This window comes from Mya arenaria, chromosome 3 (assembly GCF_026914265.1).
Source record: "Mya arenaria isolate MELC-2E11 chromosome 3, ASM2691426v1".
Lineage (NCBI taxonomy): Eukaryota > Metazoa > Mollusca > Bivalvia > Myida > Myidae > Mya > Mya arenaria.
In genome coordinates this window covers 43,062,229-43,079,007 of record NC_069124.1, presented here as the reverse complement: position 1 = coordinate 43,079,007, position 16,779 = coordinate 43,062,229, and the positions used below count along the sequence as shown (strand labels likewise).

General features: G+C 33.6%; 1 protein-coding gene across 4 annotated transcripts in view; it reads left to right on the top strand.

Annotated features, from left to right (window-relative positions):
• LOC128227120 (cytoplasmic FMR1-interacting protein-like) overlaps positions 1-16,779 on the top strand; it is a 32,763-nt gene that overhangs the window by 3,557 nt on the left and 12,427 nt on the right. Inside the window, exons 5-16 of one of the 4 annotated variants that reach the window (XM_052937341.1) lie at positions 2,026-2,207; positions 4,942-5,167; positions 5,787-5,891; positions 6,800-7,003; positions 8,086-8,118; positions 9,384-9,500; positions 9,743-9,820; positions 10,032-10,246; positions 10,826-10,973; positions 13,767-13,920; positions 15,177-15,259; positions 16,491-16,564. In XM_052937341.1, the coding sequence (XP_052793301.1) occupies positions 2,026-2,207; positions 4,942-5,167; positions 5,787-5,891; positions 6,800-7,003; positions 8,086-8,118; positions 9,384-9,500; positions 9,743-9,820; positions 10,032-10,246; positions 10,826-10,973; positions 13,767-13,920; positions 15,177-15,259; positions 16,491-16,564 (1,619 nt within the window). Of the gene's footprint in view, positions 1-1,289; positions 1,472-2,025; positions 2,208-4,941; positions 5,168-5,786; positions 5,892-6,799; positions 7,004-8,085; positions 8,119-9,383; positions 9,501-9,742; positions 9,821-10,031; positions 10,247-10,825; positions 10,974-11,828; positions 11,986-13,766; positions 13,921-15,176; positions 15,260-16,490; positions 16,565-16,779 lie in introns of all 4 variants that reach the window. The other 3 variants (XM_052937339.1, XM_052937340.1, XM_052937343.1) reach the window with 3 other exon arrangements.

The window sequence follows — 16,779 nt, the reverse complement described above, 5'->3', positions numbered from 1 at the left end:
ATGGTTAGTTGCTGCTAGTTATTAATCGGTACTGACTGCCTTTTAGTCAGATGCGCGGCATATAGGATAAGAATCAGGAGTCGAGTTGTCCAACAATCAAGGCATCCCATACGTACAGTGCACTGGCCCTTAATACATATAGCCCAGAATTAACATAACTGGGTTTTCCCATGCCGGTACAAATAAAAGGTGAATTTCGAGTGATTGAAATTCATGTAACAGTCCAATGATTCTATTGTTTCCGAAGTAACGTGTGTATATTACAGCAGTTTAATTTTGTTTGTACCGGAGGATTAGGTTGGGAAAACCAGAATAGCTATAATTCCGGGCTACAACTATTGATAAGGGTAACACTATAAAACACACTTTACTTTTGTTTTCTTTTCAATACTTCAATCTATTTGTAAAATGTTGTTTTCATTAACATTTTTAAAAACATTATTCTACTACTTGCTCATTCGTTCTAAAACATATCCTACATACATGTAGTTGTGTAAATATTCAAATGTCAAGTGTACATCATACATGTATGCCTTTTATCTTGTTGGCCTTTAACAAAGGGGAATTTAGTTTATACATTTCACTGTTGCTGAACTTACATAAAATAAACATGCATCTTAAACAGAATGGCAATAGAAGTTGAACAATGATTTACCATGAAAAAACAATGATAAACTATCTGAACATGGCTAATAGAATTCAAACTAATGAACTCTTAACTGCTTTTGAGAGAAACTTCATTAAATATATAGTGTTTTTTGTTGATTGTACTGCATGGGCCATTGTACCAATGCATATATTGTATACGCTAATCATTTTATTGAATCCATATTTCTAAGTAGTTCGAATATTGATTTTAACTTATTCATGTTATTGGTCCATTTTGTTTATTCAATTTTGCAAGTGAAATGTTCAATTTGATTTTTGAAATTTGATTTCAACATATTTGATTTAACATTTATATGCAATAATGTACGGTATATAATATTTATTAATCATCGAGGTTCACATTAAATGCTTTTTAATCATTTACATATAATATATTGAATCAGATTGAAACAAAGGGAAGCTTATAAAGTTTTGCTCCGTTTTTGGAATTTTCTTATATTTAATTTTAAATCATAATCTTTTCTTCCTACGCTCATTAATGAGATGACAACTTGATGTATTTTTTTCTTGAAAAATTGATATAGGGTAATCCTGCAATTAATCTACATGTAGCGTTTCATTTCAGCTGTGTTAATTGCCTTTGGACGTTAGGTTCAGTTGTTTAGTCTGATATGTTTTAGAAAAAGGCAATAGAACGCTTCAGTGGAGAAGTAAAGAGGTTATGTCACAAAGAGAAGAAAAATGATTTTGTGTCCGAGGCTTACTTGCTTACCCTCGGCAAGTTCATCAACATGTTTGCTGTGTTGGATGAACTTAAGAACATGAAGGCGAGCGTTCGTAACGACTACTCGGCGTACCGGAGGTATCTAGCCTGGCGTGGATCGGAGTGCATGTTGTACAGCACTGATAGCATTATTCTGTAGTAGCTAGAAGTGGAAAGAAACTGATTGTGCATTTTCTAACTGTGTTGTCCAAGTTTTTCTTTCACAGGGTCTGGTGGACAATGTTCTAGCATGCTTTGGATGCTGAAAAACTTGAAAAATAAAGCATTCTATCAATCACAGCTGATTTTGTGCATATATTGGAGCTCAAAATAGTATAAAAAACAAGGCAGTACAAGGCTTTGTAGTATTTTTAAATCAGTGAATCTGAAGTGACTTTAGTTGCAAATTTTACAAAGTGAAAAAAACTCAACCTCTGTCCAAAAATAAAATAAAAATTGATGCATGACTTTGCCAAAAATATATTTTATACGAAATTACCATTAAGGTCATGAATTAGTTGTTTTTTCTAAGACAGTGAAATTGAGTGAATCACAATCATTTTCTTTCCTGTATAGACTATAGAGAGACTTTTCGCAAGCTGGTGTGTTGTGTTCATGTTTACTAATTAATATAGTGTTGTTGCATCTTGTAGAAAAGAATGAAAGAGCGATTCTGCGGGGAAGTGAAGCGACTTTCACATAAAGAAAAAAGGAAAGACTTTGTGTCCGAAGCTTACTTGCTTACACTTGGAAAGTTCTTAAACATGTTCGCAGTTCTTAACGACCTGAAAAACATGAAGGCAGCTTTAAGTAATGACTACTCTGCCTACAATAGGTACATTTAACCATTGAAAAATGCATTGATAGGGTTTTCTTTATGTGTACAGTTGTCGAAATTTACTTTTGGATGAACAAGCCCGAATTCTTCACTGGTTATCAATTTATCAAATGCCCTGCTATAAGAATTCCCAAAATTTGAGCAAGCCCAAAAAGCATTTAACCAGTGCAGGGCTTGCCCAAATTCTTAAACTAGTGCCTGGCCAATAAAATATTCGAAATGCCCTGCTATAAAAAAAAATGATTTTATTTAGTACGCCCGAAAAGTATTTTACTAGTGCAGGGCTTGTGTTAATTTCGACTTCTGAGATGTATGGCATTAATTCTGTGGAAATGGCTACTGACTCTGCGATATAAAGCATTACTATCATTACTTTAATACTAGTACTATCTAATTCTAACTTTGGTCATGTATGCATTGTTTTAGGTTATGCGAATAATTTCATTGTGTGTGTGTATACTTGATAAATATGTAATCTTTCATTCTTTTCAGCATTTGCTTGTGACTTGCTAATTTTCTGTTACTACTTTTATTTAGCTAACCGTTTGCTTTGTTTCTCATGTTGCATGCTGTTTAACAACATTTAAAACTTTAAAGGGAAACATTATAGGTTGATGATTTTTTTTTTAATTTTAAAGTTTTTTTTTTTTTTAAACTTTTATGAACCAAACAAAAACGTTTGATACCGGTAAGTGTACAGTTATAAATGGGGTTTTCAACTTATATTCCCCAGTTAAAAAAATGCCAAAATATGAGTAACATTCTTTCATCTGTACAAGCATTTTTTGTATCCATCATTAAAACCAAATGAGTTAAATATAGTATGCATGAAAATAAAAACAACAACACATTTTTTCATCTATCAAGTGTAACCTATATTGTGTCCCTTTAATATTATTTAACATAGTTTTGGCATGGGTTATGTCTGCATTCATTGTATGAATTAATATGCACATATTAGCAGAACAAAAAAGAATGTTTGACACTGTCATTACATATCCAGATTCTTAAGTAAATCAACATCCACGTAAACAGTGAGTCATAGTAAGTGACAGCCATGTCATCAGCGAATCAAAGTAAATTGTTCACATCAAGTTTATTTGTAACTGCCAAGTTTTGTATATTTTTAACAGAAGTCAAGAGACAGAATTTTTTACAAGTATTTTAAGTAGTCTTTCTTAAGAATTAGTTCACTTCCTCATTATCATTATGTTCGTTTAACTGTCTATAGAATCCAGTGTATCTGCATTTCAATGGCAAGGGTGCATTGCTAAGCTGTAAACCCCCTTAAGAGAAAATCCTAGGCAAAGTATAATACACTAGAAAATATGCTTCTAAATTGTTAAAAGCAGGAGGCCATTTTAGAGGCGGGCTTAACGCTTTTTTCTATTGGTTAACTTATTGCATTTTTAACCAATAGCTTTTTAAAAAAAAGTTTGTTTAGGTGAAGAGGGCTCTTATTTGGTTCTCTCGAATAGCCCTCTGCCTACATACATGTACATTGCCCAAAATGTGTTGTATAAACGAAAAATTATACATTTTATGGAGGTTAACTGTTGTATCTTCAATTTCTTTTTAATTACTTGAATATTTCAATAGTTTTTGAGTACATAATTAACAAGATATATATGGCCCATAAAAAGCAAATATGATAAAATGCCTTTCCATCTTCTCATTAGAAAAAGGCAGTAAAAATGATTCAACGTCAGTTCCATCTTCTGTGCCACAAGAAAAAGAAGTCTGACTTTCACTCGACAACTTACATGGTCACCATTGCGGGCTGCCTCAATATGCTCTTTGAGTTGAATGAAATGTTGACAATTCGCTCCTCCTTGAGAAATGACTATTCTGCTTATAAGAGGTATTTGGACCTTCAAAGTCCAAACCACTGCCCTGCCAATGTTCACGAAGAACTCACTGTGTTATCTGTACCAAGCACATTCATTCCTGAGGAATTGTAATTCCAGTACCAAGCACATTCTTTCATGATGAAGTGTAATCCTGGTACCAAGCACATTTATTTATGAGGAACTATAATTCCACTACCAAGCACATTCTATCACGAACTGTAATTTCAGTACCAAGCAAATTCTTTAATGATGAATTGTAAATTGAGTACCAAGCACCTTTTTTCATGATGAACGATAAACTGTAATTCTGGTACCTTGCACATTTTTCAAGAGGAATTGAAATTCCAGTACCAAGCACATTCTTTTATGAAAAACTGTAATTCCAGAACCAATCATACATGTATGTAAAGTGTGTACCCCTACATGCATTATAAATGGCAAAAATGATCCCATTGTATACATGTATGTACTCCTTCTTCCCTTTGTGTTAACAAATGCATGCATTATAATCCATGTTACCCAAATTGGTATTATGGTTTAAAATAATTTCATGGTAATATGTAATTATATAGCACAGTGCATTGACAATTTTGTATTTTAATTTATGTTTGATTTAAAACTTGAGTCTTTTAAAGTAATGCTAATAAAAATAGTATCCCTATAATGAAGTTATAATTCTTGATCCAGTAAGTTTTTAAACTGATATCTAAAAATACAATGTAAGGCAATCAAGATCTGGTCTTCGAATTTATATTATGATAATAACTTTTTATTCTATGATAAGAGTTGCTGTAAGTATACATAAGTAGACTGTTCTAAAGAAATGCACATTTTAACTTAATTTAAACAACCTTTTAAAGAAACTATTGACTGTCCCCCAGGGCAGCCCAATTTCTGAAGGTGATGGCGGACCCGGCAACATTGGAGGAGTCACAGAACCTGTCCATGTTTCTGGCGACCCAGAACAAGATAAGAGACGAACTCCAGAAGACGCTTCTCACCATCGATGGCTACGAGGAGCTGCTCGCGGACATCATCACCATTTGCGTACACATGTACGAGAACAAGATGTACATTGAGCCCAGCGAGAAATACATGCTCGTCAAGGTACGGGGCTTCGTCTTTCAAGTTTTTTTGGGCATAGTGAAATATCATTGAAATTCAGTTTTTTATACCTTTCAATTAACGTCTAAAATATTGCATGATTTAAACATGAAATATGAAAGGCTTTAGATGTTCTTATTTGTTATCACACTGTAGCAAAGTGTGCATGCGTAAATCTACTCCCTCACTGTTAAGCAAAAGATAAAGGAATTGTATTGTCCAATTTAAATGCTTTTTTAAAAGAAAAAATACAATTTTTATTTGAAAAGGTGCTTGCAAGTTATGAAATAACAGAAATACTATGATAGTATGTTGATGTGTTATATTTGTATCTCTCCTAGCTGCATGTGTAATGATACATCGCACGTGCGATGTTGACGTAACGCCATCAACTCGAAATGTTACAACCCCATTGATGAACTGATTAACATACCGTTGCATTAAAAAAGGTATAATTCATCACCTTAATGCAAGAAGTCATTAAATGCTTCAATTTCTGTATGCAGTATGGAGTTTTTGCAATAGGGTGATATGTTATCATTCGGACAGAGAAGAAGTGAAATCTATGAAAACGCTCCTTTAAAATGGTTGAATAAATAATGCATGCTTTTGTTATTTCCAGGTGATGGCTTTTGGACTGTTTATGATGGACAATTCCAACAACAGCATCTACAAGATGGACCAGAAGAAAAGGATCAGTATCTCCAAGATTGACAAAATATTAAAGGTAACAACCATCTAAATGACATGTTCTCCATGTTTTTAGTTTTAAATCAAACTGCTCTTGGAAAGCAACATTTACGAATGATGGCAACTTTCCTGCTTATAATAATACTTTACCCTTACTTAATATGGGCATTGTAGGGTTAACGCTATGGTATTAGAAGGACAGGGGGATGAAGAAGAGGCTTAGGGTGCTAAGAGTTAAAAGGGCACATTGTATCAGGCTGTGAAGAACTTCAATATGATGAAATGGACCATAAAATGTTAGAAATGTGTTTTATTGTTGTAATTTAATATTTTAACTGCCAGATATAATCAGTATCAATATGTAAGAATCTTTTAATGGTATAATAAGCTTTTAAACAAAGGATAGGGACTATTTGGTTATAGACAGCATACAATTCTAAGAAGGCTAAAAGGTACACATGCTGGTCTGATTGAGGGCATAGGTGTGCTACCAAAAAGAACAGGGTGCAGCACCCTCCTTTAACTCTAGCTAAAACCCCACTATTGGTATCTCTTTTTGAACATACGCTTAGATGGTTAAGACCAGTAGTGACAGGTAAAGCATATTAAGGACATTAAGGGCCGATAAATAAGAACCTTGGTTTAAGATAACAGTGTGATTAATGTCATAGTTTTTAACTATTAAGGATGAAATATTTAACGATGTGCTCATATATTTTAACAAAACAAGTACAGCTGGAAGAGGTATCTCAAATCTTGTTAGGAATACCATGAATCATAAGTGTCCATGAAACTTCCAGAGAAATACAGATTTGAAAGTAAACAATGATGACATTAATAACAATATTAACATTAACAAGTTCTGAACAATAAGCCTAATAAGTTATAAAAGGGCATAGGATTGTAAATATTATCCAACAAACTTTATCTTGATATTTTTTACAGCAACTAGAGATCGTGCCCTTGTATGGCGATATGCAGGTAGCCCCGTTCCAGTACATTAAGAAGAGCGCGAACTTTGACCCATCAAAATGGCCGGCTTGTGAGTCAAGCGCCCTTAGCCCACAGTCAAACATCCTCGCAAATCTGGAGCCCATACGTGAGGACCACATGTCCTACATCAGTCAGCTCTCACGACACAGCAATGAGGTGGGCGTCTTGTTTATCATAATTTAAACATGTTTATTTTAATTATAAGGGACTTCATGGCTTTAACACTAAAGATTTAGATGCGTAGAAGTATTACTACTTTTAAGTTTTTTTTCAGTTTTTTAGTCATACAGACATTTTCAGTAGTTTCTTTGTTTAATACTGGAGTTCTTAAGTTTAGAATTAGTCCTGAAATCAAGATTAAGAGCATTTAAAGTAACACTCTTATTCAAATTCAATACATACACATGGATAACAAACATTAATTTTGAGTGATGAAACCCTCAACTTTATGGCAAATATTAATTACTGATAACAATGTAATAACCGTGTATTTAATAGCTTAAAACGCAAAAATATTAATGATTGGTGAATGCTAAAAGATTAACTGCGACCTACTATCGTCTCATAAGGTGGCAATACCGTGTTTTCTGCACATTTCTTTCAAATTAAACTTGGTATCCTTCATAAGCACCATTGTTTTCGACATTTGTTCATCCTTTTTGGTATATTAAAACAATTGTATAAAATGTGTTAAATTTTATTTGGAAGTAATAGTGCATCTTTAACTCCAAACAATTCTCAAGTTGTTCTACTTCACTGGTTGGAAAGTTTAGATTTAGTCATGAAATCAAGATTGAGAGCTTTTAACTTCAGACTGTTTTGCAGTTGTCCAACAGACATTATCAGTATCTAGTTTTAGTTTATTTGATACAGGTTTACAATTAAGTCTGAAATCAGGATCGAGAGCTCTTAACTTCAGACATTGTAAAGTTGTAAAGATTGTTTTTTGCTTGGACATTTGTATAAGAATAGTATGAAGTACCTTGAAATGAATATAAATGACTTTGGATTTTTTTTAAAAAGGTGTCTAAGCCCCTTTACCCTGCTTTGGGCAAGAATCCTTCATAATCTAATAGGCCCATGGCTGTTTTTCATGGATAACCTTTATTGACTGTAAGAATCCTTGTCATTACGATATCATGTAATTTCTACATAGATGATAGGCACGTACCTTCTTCATAAGAGCCTGTAATCCTATCACAAAATATATTTAATATGTTTTTATGCCTTTCTTTCAGTTTGTGATAGGCAAAAATATTAATATTAAACAGGTTAGAAACATGCACGTGTCTTGTCTATGGTAAATGGCGGTTTTCTGTGTGAATTATTGGTAAATTATTGGTTAGTTCTCGATAAAAATGTACCCAAGATTTTCATGTATATAAAGTTATCTTGATTGCAGTGTGTTACGATAATTGTATCATTGATAAAGGTGGCAGTTTCAGTCAGAGACCATGAATATTTCTTTTTCATTATCCTTAAAATATATGTTGGCATCCCTGACTGATTTTGCCACCTATGTTTCAAACATTAAAGTTGAGAATTGCATCGTCACTTCCACAATCTACAATGTATTCAAAATTGTAATCATTAGTTATGCCTTCTACATAAAAAGTATCTTCATATTTTATATATAAATAATATATCAAGTCGAGTGAACTCTCAATCTGTTTAATATGCTGTATTTTACATGTACCGGTATACATCTGATTATGAATGCTACAATGATATCCCAAAATAAATTATATACTTCATGTGTGTATGTTAAAGGGGCTGTACTCTGTATGATGAAATAGCGAAAAAAGAAAAAGAAAATTGTCGAAATCTGACATAAACTTGGTATCGATGTGTACAATGCATTGATACTTACTAACTGAAGTACCACATAGTTTACAATTAATTTATTTTTCGCAGTTTTTTCATATTTTTCCATTAAAAAAGATTACTAGGTATGTCTACCTAAAAGAATTCATTCCTTATGCGTGATTGGCTGGTCGATGTTATCACGTGATATTACCAAGTTAGGTATATAGCTTAAATATTCCAACCGTTTAGAGTGAGCCTTCGTAGCACAGTGGATACAACACTGGACTGCAATTTTGGCGACACCGGTTCGAACCCGGTCTCCGACTCGAATTTTTTTTGTACATTTTGGTATTTTTTTTACAATTATGATATCAGAGAGTAATTCATTTCAAGAAATACTTGTCCTGAGATTCGTTACAAAAAAAAACTTTTTTTGGTGCCAATCTGGTGTACAGTCCCTTTAAAAAGTGTTGTACTGTTCATCGTTTTAATTATTCACAGTCTTTTTCATGGTTTTTTGATGTTGGCCAATTTGTTTGGCGAATTTAAAGATTCTAGAATATTTATTGAAGTAATGGATAACATCTGTGCATTATTAGTTTGCTAGGTTTTAAATTTGTGCTTGATCCATTGATCGGCAGAAAAATCATGATTATTAAATCTTTGCAACATTTCAGCGATCTACAGTATACATCATAGAAAGGATTAATTTAACCATTTACAATGACAGGCAATCACAACAACTCGCGAGAGTCCACGTACAGACGCAGAAAACAAAGACCTGTACGAGCTGGCATTGAGGGGCCTACAGCTTCTTTCTGCATGGACCCAGCAGGTCATGGAACTGGTAAGCGTGATCACAGTGGTTTTCTACATCTAAAGGGTTAATGCTGGATAATGAAATACCTTGTTTTAAGATTTTCGGCTAAAAATATATGGCGTTTGTTCAGTTATGTGTTGAAATCATTGGAGTAGTTATATCATATCTCTTAAATATTTTCATCATAGAATATCTTAAACCAACAATAAACATTATCTACAATTTGTATTCATTGTGTACACAAGTAATGAAATAATCATTACTTTCAGTACACATGGAAACTGCTGAACCCAACAGATCCCCACCAGAACCCGAGTTGTCCTGTAGAGGCGGAGGAATATGAGAGGGTATGAATCAATGTATATTAATAGTCATGGGTGAATAGCCTATTTGTTTGTATTGGATTGAAAAATGTAGATGACCCTGATTTGGTTTGGGGTTTAAAGGTCAAAGGTTAAGGTCATGGTGATACTTTAACAATTTTACGTTCTTGCCTTTGGATGTCATACATGTGTCCTACATCAAAGATGATATACTGGAAATCTTCCCTTTTCACAGTCCACACGCTACAACTACAGCAGTGCCGAGAAGTTTGCTATCATAGAAGTCATTGCCATGATCAAGGGGCTGCAACTCCTCATGTTGAGGATGGAGTCAGTGTTTATGGATGCCATACGTCGACACATCTACGCCGAGCTGCAGGATTTTGTTCAGCTTGTTCTCCGAGACCCTGTCAGAAAGGCTATCAAGAAGAAAAATGATGTTATTAAAGTGTAAGTAGATTTTAATATTAAATTATTATATATTTCATTTTGTTAAGTGGTAATTGATTTGAAGTTTCCAAAAAATTCTGAAGCTATCCCATATACTAACAATGATTATTTTGAATATGGATCATTTTTATATTTTTTGCGAGGAAAAAATGTCATGTGACTTCCTGCTTCCGTTCTAAGGACACAGTTGTAGGCACACATTCAGAACACTTCGGAAAACATAAATCATGTGCATCACTTTATTGTCCTTTCTTGCAAAATTATTAAAACCATAAGGCAGCAATATGTAACAAAAATAATAATGCAACCTTCAAACTTAAACCATCAATCTAAAATGAAAACATATGTATGTAGTTTTCGAGACCTTGTGGAGTAGGGCTTTAAAAAAAGTTGTTCCAAAATCAAAATTTGGAATAAAGAATAATATTACTCAGTAAAATTGCATGATTTGAATTTTGGTATAAAGAAATGGTACTTGTTCCTGATTGTAAAACTTAAAGACATTTTCAGCTTAGTCTGATATTTTTAGGAAGTCAGCGTCGGCATACAAAATCTTAAACCTTGTATATACTTGAACAGGATAGTAATGTCTGTGCGGAACACATGCGTGGACTGGCTGCGGGGGGTGGAGCCCAATGAGGACCCGGCCATGAAGGGCAAGAAAGACCCAGAGGAGGGCTTCCAGATCAAGGTGCCCCGCAGGAATGTTGGCCCCTCAACTACTCAGGTACAGCATTGTGACAATATATGGATCAAAGTTTTCAGAATGGCCATGTGGCAACGTTTTCTGTGTCTCAATGCAGAGGTTGTTCAGGCCCTACTTGGGTACTTCCTCATGGCCTCTTAAAAAGGACACAGTACTGGTTTCTTGCCAGGGAATGTACCCAAGAGTAATTTATCTAAGCTGTCTTCACAATCAAGCGATTATTTTTTTTTATTTTAAACCAATTTCAAATCAGACTTTGTCAATGATCATTACTGGTTTTATATTACCCAGGAATGTTAGATATGGTTCTAAATCATATGAATATTACAGATTTTAAACTAAATAAATGTACACCACTTTAAAAGCTCTTTTAGAGCTTATTTTTTGTTGATCATATTGATATAAATATAACCTTTTTCTGTATGGAGTTTACAAGCAATTAAATGTATATATAGTTTATGTTATATTATCTTGTCCATGTGGGTAGAATGCAAAATTAGAACTCATCTGTGATGGTCATTAAAGCTACGTAAATCATTATATTGTAACAAGGAAGTATTTGTCAAAGGTCGTGAACAATTTCAGGCTTCAACATACGTATTTGGTGAAAAAAGTTAAAAGTTAAAAAGGAAAAAAATTGACTGAATATCCTTTAAAGTGTATTTATGTTCATATTTAAATGTTTAAAGGAGGAAATTTATATAAATGACTGTTTTCTCAAACATTTCTCATTATTGTATCTGTTCATCTTTCCTTTGTGTGCAAAAAATTCATTTAAAAGGTGACATGGATGGAAGTCAAGGCTAGGTGCAGTGTTAAAAATTCTGGTCATCTAAATGTAGCTTTCAATGTTAATTATTTGCTGCCCTGCTTCAGCTGTACATGGTGAGGACCATGCTGGAATCTCTCATAGCAGAGAAGAACACCGGCGGGAAGAAGACGCTGCGGAAAGACATCGACTACCAGCACTTTCTGGCCATTGATAACTTTCACAAAAACTCATTCTTCTGGTCCTATTGCATCAACTTTAATGGTAACCCTTGACTTATAGGGCCCCCCTGTTTTCCAACACCTGATTATAAAGTTCTGTTAGCTATGCTTTGTACTAGCAGCTTTTTAAAGTTGTCTGCGAAGTTTTGCTGGATTACTTTGTCGAGAGCCATCATTTCCTTTAACATCGGTGTTACACATTCATTTCAAATCAAACATGGTTTGTACATGGTCATGGTTGAAAGATGAACCCTATCGATTTTGGTGTCAAAGGTCAAGGTCATGGTGACCTTTACCAGAAAAATGATGGGTGCTTATTATAGGTGACACGTCCAATTCATGGGAGTTATACTGCTAAAATGCTATTCTGTCATTATATTGCGTTTTCTCTTAATATTTCAGCTCTCGTAAAGTTCTTTAAGTCTAATGTACTTATAATTATAATTGTATGTGTCGTGTCTGCTAAGTACTACATACTAACAGAACTTTCAACCGTGTGTTGGAAGATTTATCTCCCTTTCCTGGTATATTTGTTTTTGATTCTAGTAATGCCTGCTTTGAACTAGTGCTTTCAGATGTTCTTCTTTGTAACCCTGTAGACTGGCCCTCTTGGCTTGCATGACAGCATGATATATATCCTTTGATTACAGGTACTTGGTCCTGTTTCAATGGAGATCGAAAGGCTTAAGATTGTAAATTTCCAGGCATAAGCTCGTTTCTAGCCTTAGATGTTTCTGGCCTAAACAGCATTTCAATAAGGAAAATTTTAAGGGATTTCATTGCATCCAATGATCGATTTTGCCTGTAACTTTACAAGTGTACATAGGCACTCGCAAGTAAGGTTTATGGCTAAGATTTATTTTTGAAACAGGGCCCTGTAGAATGCTTTATTTTCACGAGGGTTTAAATTTCCTGATTTTTTTCAGTTATCAGTCACTTTGCTGATATAAAATATACTGGAATATTAAATCACAATTGATTTCTAATGAAAATAAAACTTCCAAATTCGAAATTGGCAAAAAAAAATAAATAACAAAACATCACGAAATTTAAACAATGTACATAAATAATTATGCATTTGTATGGCAGGTGCATGTGGGGAACTGATTTTGCGAGGTCTTTAATGGCTCCTCTTCAACTAACATGAACTTAAGTTCTGCGTCTCTAAACCCCCCTTTATATGGTAGCAAGTACATAAAGAAAGATATCAAACGTAGGAAAAAAATCCCCCCCTCACTCCCTGCAACCCCTTGGAAAGACAGACCCCCCTTGCCCATGCTTTTGAACTAAATTTGTTGTGTCTGAGTAGAAATGTTGTAAAATATAATTAAGTGAAATATTATATACTTTGTATGATTAAAAAAAGGGGAAAAGCCTTCTAAAATAGCAAGACAAAGTTGCTAAATTTGGTGGGGGGAATTTTGTCCGCCTTGCATGTGTATCTGATTTTTGCAATTAACACTGACCTACATGTGTATATTACAGCTATACATTAATTGTACCATGCTTGAGTCCCTGGTTGGGGAGAAGGAAGTCTGAATGGCAGCATGTTAATGTACCTTGGCAATTAACCTTGACCTACTGTGTATATTACAGCTATACATGATCAGAACCATGCTTCAGTCTCTATAAATTGGGGAGAAGCATGTCGGGGACAGCAGCATGTTAATGTATCTTGGCAATTAACCCTGATATACTTGTGTATATTACAGCTATACTTGATCAGAACAATGCTTGAGTCTCTGGTTGGGGAGAAGCATTTGGAAATAGTAGCATGTTAATGTATCTTGGTAACTAACCATGACCAACGTGTGTATATTACAGCTATACATGATCAGAACCATGCTTGAGTCCCTGGTTGGGGACAAGCATGTGGGGAAGAGGCAGTTAAGGAAAGAACTACAGGCTAAAGATGCTCACACTATTGAGCACTTCCACAAATTCTCATTTTATTGGACCTACATACTTAACTTCAATGGTAACGTGCAAAGCTTCACAAATAATTAAGCGCTTAAATGGGTTGGTCACTGTAACTTAGGCCATGATGCTTTATTTGTTTATCATTTGTAGGCAATATGGTTTCGGAGTATTTTCAAACTAAAACAGACATGTATATTTATGTACACTCTTTACCCATGGCTCGATATCCCTTGGCTCACTTTCCTTGTTGGCTCAAACTTGATGTGAAGGAAAAATTGTACTTTACTCTATGTGAGCATTTCTGCTTGGCTCTATATTTGTGAGGCTCAAAGTATTTTTTTTAGAGAGGGGGATATCGAGCCAATGGGTTTTGACTGTATAATAGAGTAATTCATTTTTTTAATAGCTAAAAATATTACTTATGTAATTAATTTTCGTACTAAAATGCAATAGTATCAGTGTGCTTTCAGTTTTTATTTGAAAAGGTACCATGTATCTATGTACTGAAAAATTTGAATTCATGAAAAATATATAATAAAACAGTGTGGCCTTTTTAGCTTTCATGGAGGGCAGGGTGTTAATAGCTTTAAACAGAAGAAATAACAATAACTTTGTCGTCTTGTACCTCTATTACCTAATGACACTTCTCCATTTCTTTGTTATGTTTTGAGTGGATTGGCTTCTATATGTCATCTTACTGTGCATTTACGTTAGCTTTTCAATGTCAGCATTAGGTGTTCCATCCATTGTGAGTTTTTTGTTCTCTTTGACAAGGGATATTTTTTATCATTCAGTGTTCAATATTTGGCCATGCACGTTCTAAACTTTGAATTTTCCATTGTTGATGTAAATGAAATTTCCCAAAACTTAGTAATCTTTTTTTGAATATTTAAGGAAACTTTTGGATGGAAGACCTTAATACCTGTAATATTGTACTTGTTATAAAGCACACTTGTTGATCTTGTAAATACACTATGTTTTATTCCAAAGCTTATCATTGATCAAACTTAAAATGGATGCAATGATGTAATGTTTTGTCATATATATAGAGTTGAATTATTGGATTATGTGTATTGATAAATACAGTTTAATATAAAGTCATACATATATATATACTCTACATTTTTGTACAAATTATGATAAAACATAAGAATAAAATATTAAATAATTACAGTGTTTTTTAATAGCAATTTGTCACTATTTCAAAGCAAATAAATTTGAAAATGTTTTTTTCTGATTTAATTTTCAAATGTATTTTAGGCAAACATTAGCATTGATTTCTACATGTATAAAAAAGATTTCTGTTTATTTCAGAATCTCTACACAACAGCTGTAACCTATCCCAGCTCTGGTTCCGGGAGTTCTTCCTTGAGATGACCATGGGCAAGAGGATACAGGTAAGAAAAGAGAGGATGAGTCAGCCCTTGTTGGCAAATATTAACAATATCAGAACTTTGTTAAAGATAACAATATTTTTAACATCATCATCATCTTTAGCTCTCTGAAAGTCTAATGGATACAATTGTAATTAGCAGTGTTTCTAACCATAATTGAGAGAACTGTTTCAGCTGTTCTCGTTCTATTCATATATATGAGGAAATCATGACATATTTCACCTTTTGAAGCTGCACTCTCACAGATTTGCCATTTTTACATTTTTTTTTATTTTTTGTCTTGGAAAGAGCAAATTTTTCGTAAATATCTGCAAACCAAAGATATAAGATTTCTGACAAAAGATCAGATCGCAGATTTTGATATTTCCGTTTGAAAAGTAGTGTTTGATGGCTTAAACAGTTACTAACGGTTTAAGAAAATGCATAAAACATCAATTTTTTAACTTAAATTTAAAAATCTGTGATCTAAATTTTTTGTTAGCAGTCTTATATATCTGGTTTCCATGGATTTTCGCAAATATTGACTCGTTCCAAGAAAAATTAAAAGTTGTCAAAACGCTCAATCTGTGAGAGTGCAGCTTTAAATTTAACAACAATGCAGTGAACATCTTGAACAAAGTTCTGAACAACCATTGCATACAATATTTCATGCAAAATACACAGGAATTGAAATATAGATAAGACCCAAAGCCACCTCTCTTATCAAGCCCGGACTTTTTAACCATTTCGGGTTTTTTGTGTTTCTGTATTTAAGCTTGTGGATTATAATCTTAAAATAATATGAACATACCCAGTATAGTTTTCGGGCTTGTTTAAGAAAATCTTAATTTCAATGACTGATCACTCAAGCCCACTTTGTGTTATGCATGACTACCCAGTTTAAAATGATTTACTCCGGATTAATCAGGCACCAATGTTTAGAGCAACAAAGACTCACGGCTGATCTTAAGTACCTATCGTCTCATGAGTTTTTAAAAAAGCACAATGTAGGTTGATGAAAGAAAAAGAGTAGTTTTTAATAAATTATCATGTTTAAATCATATAACCAAAAAGCATGATTTATGTAGATATGCAAATATAAGTGATATTTTGGCGCTTTTTTGACTGGGGATTTTGTGGCCCTGTAGCTATTTTTTAAATAAATATTAATAAAGACTAAAAAAAATTTGCATCAACCGATAGTATGTGCCTTTAAGATGAAAAACTGAAAATCAATCTGTGATGTTATTTCCAGTTCCCCATAGAGATGTCCATGCCCTGGATCCTGACAGACCATATCCTGGAGACGAAGGAATCCTCTATGATGGAGTAAGGATTTCTTCACATATAAGTCGTTAGCTTGTCTGTTTTTCATATTAAAGATTTGAGGTATTTTCATAGTCTAGGGCCCTATCCATAAAGCGATTTAGTATAACCTTTTTCAACTTAGTTCGGTGTTAATTATTCAAAGAATTAAGATGAAAATTTTCACATACATGTTTTATGAATGGCTGTGTCAGCTTTATTCTTATTGTGCAAACTCT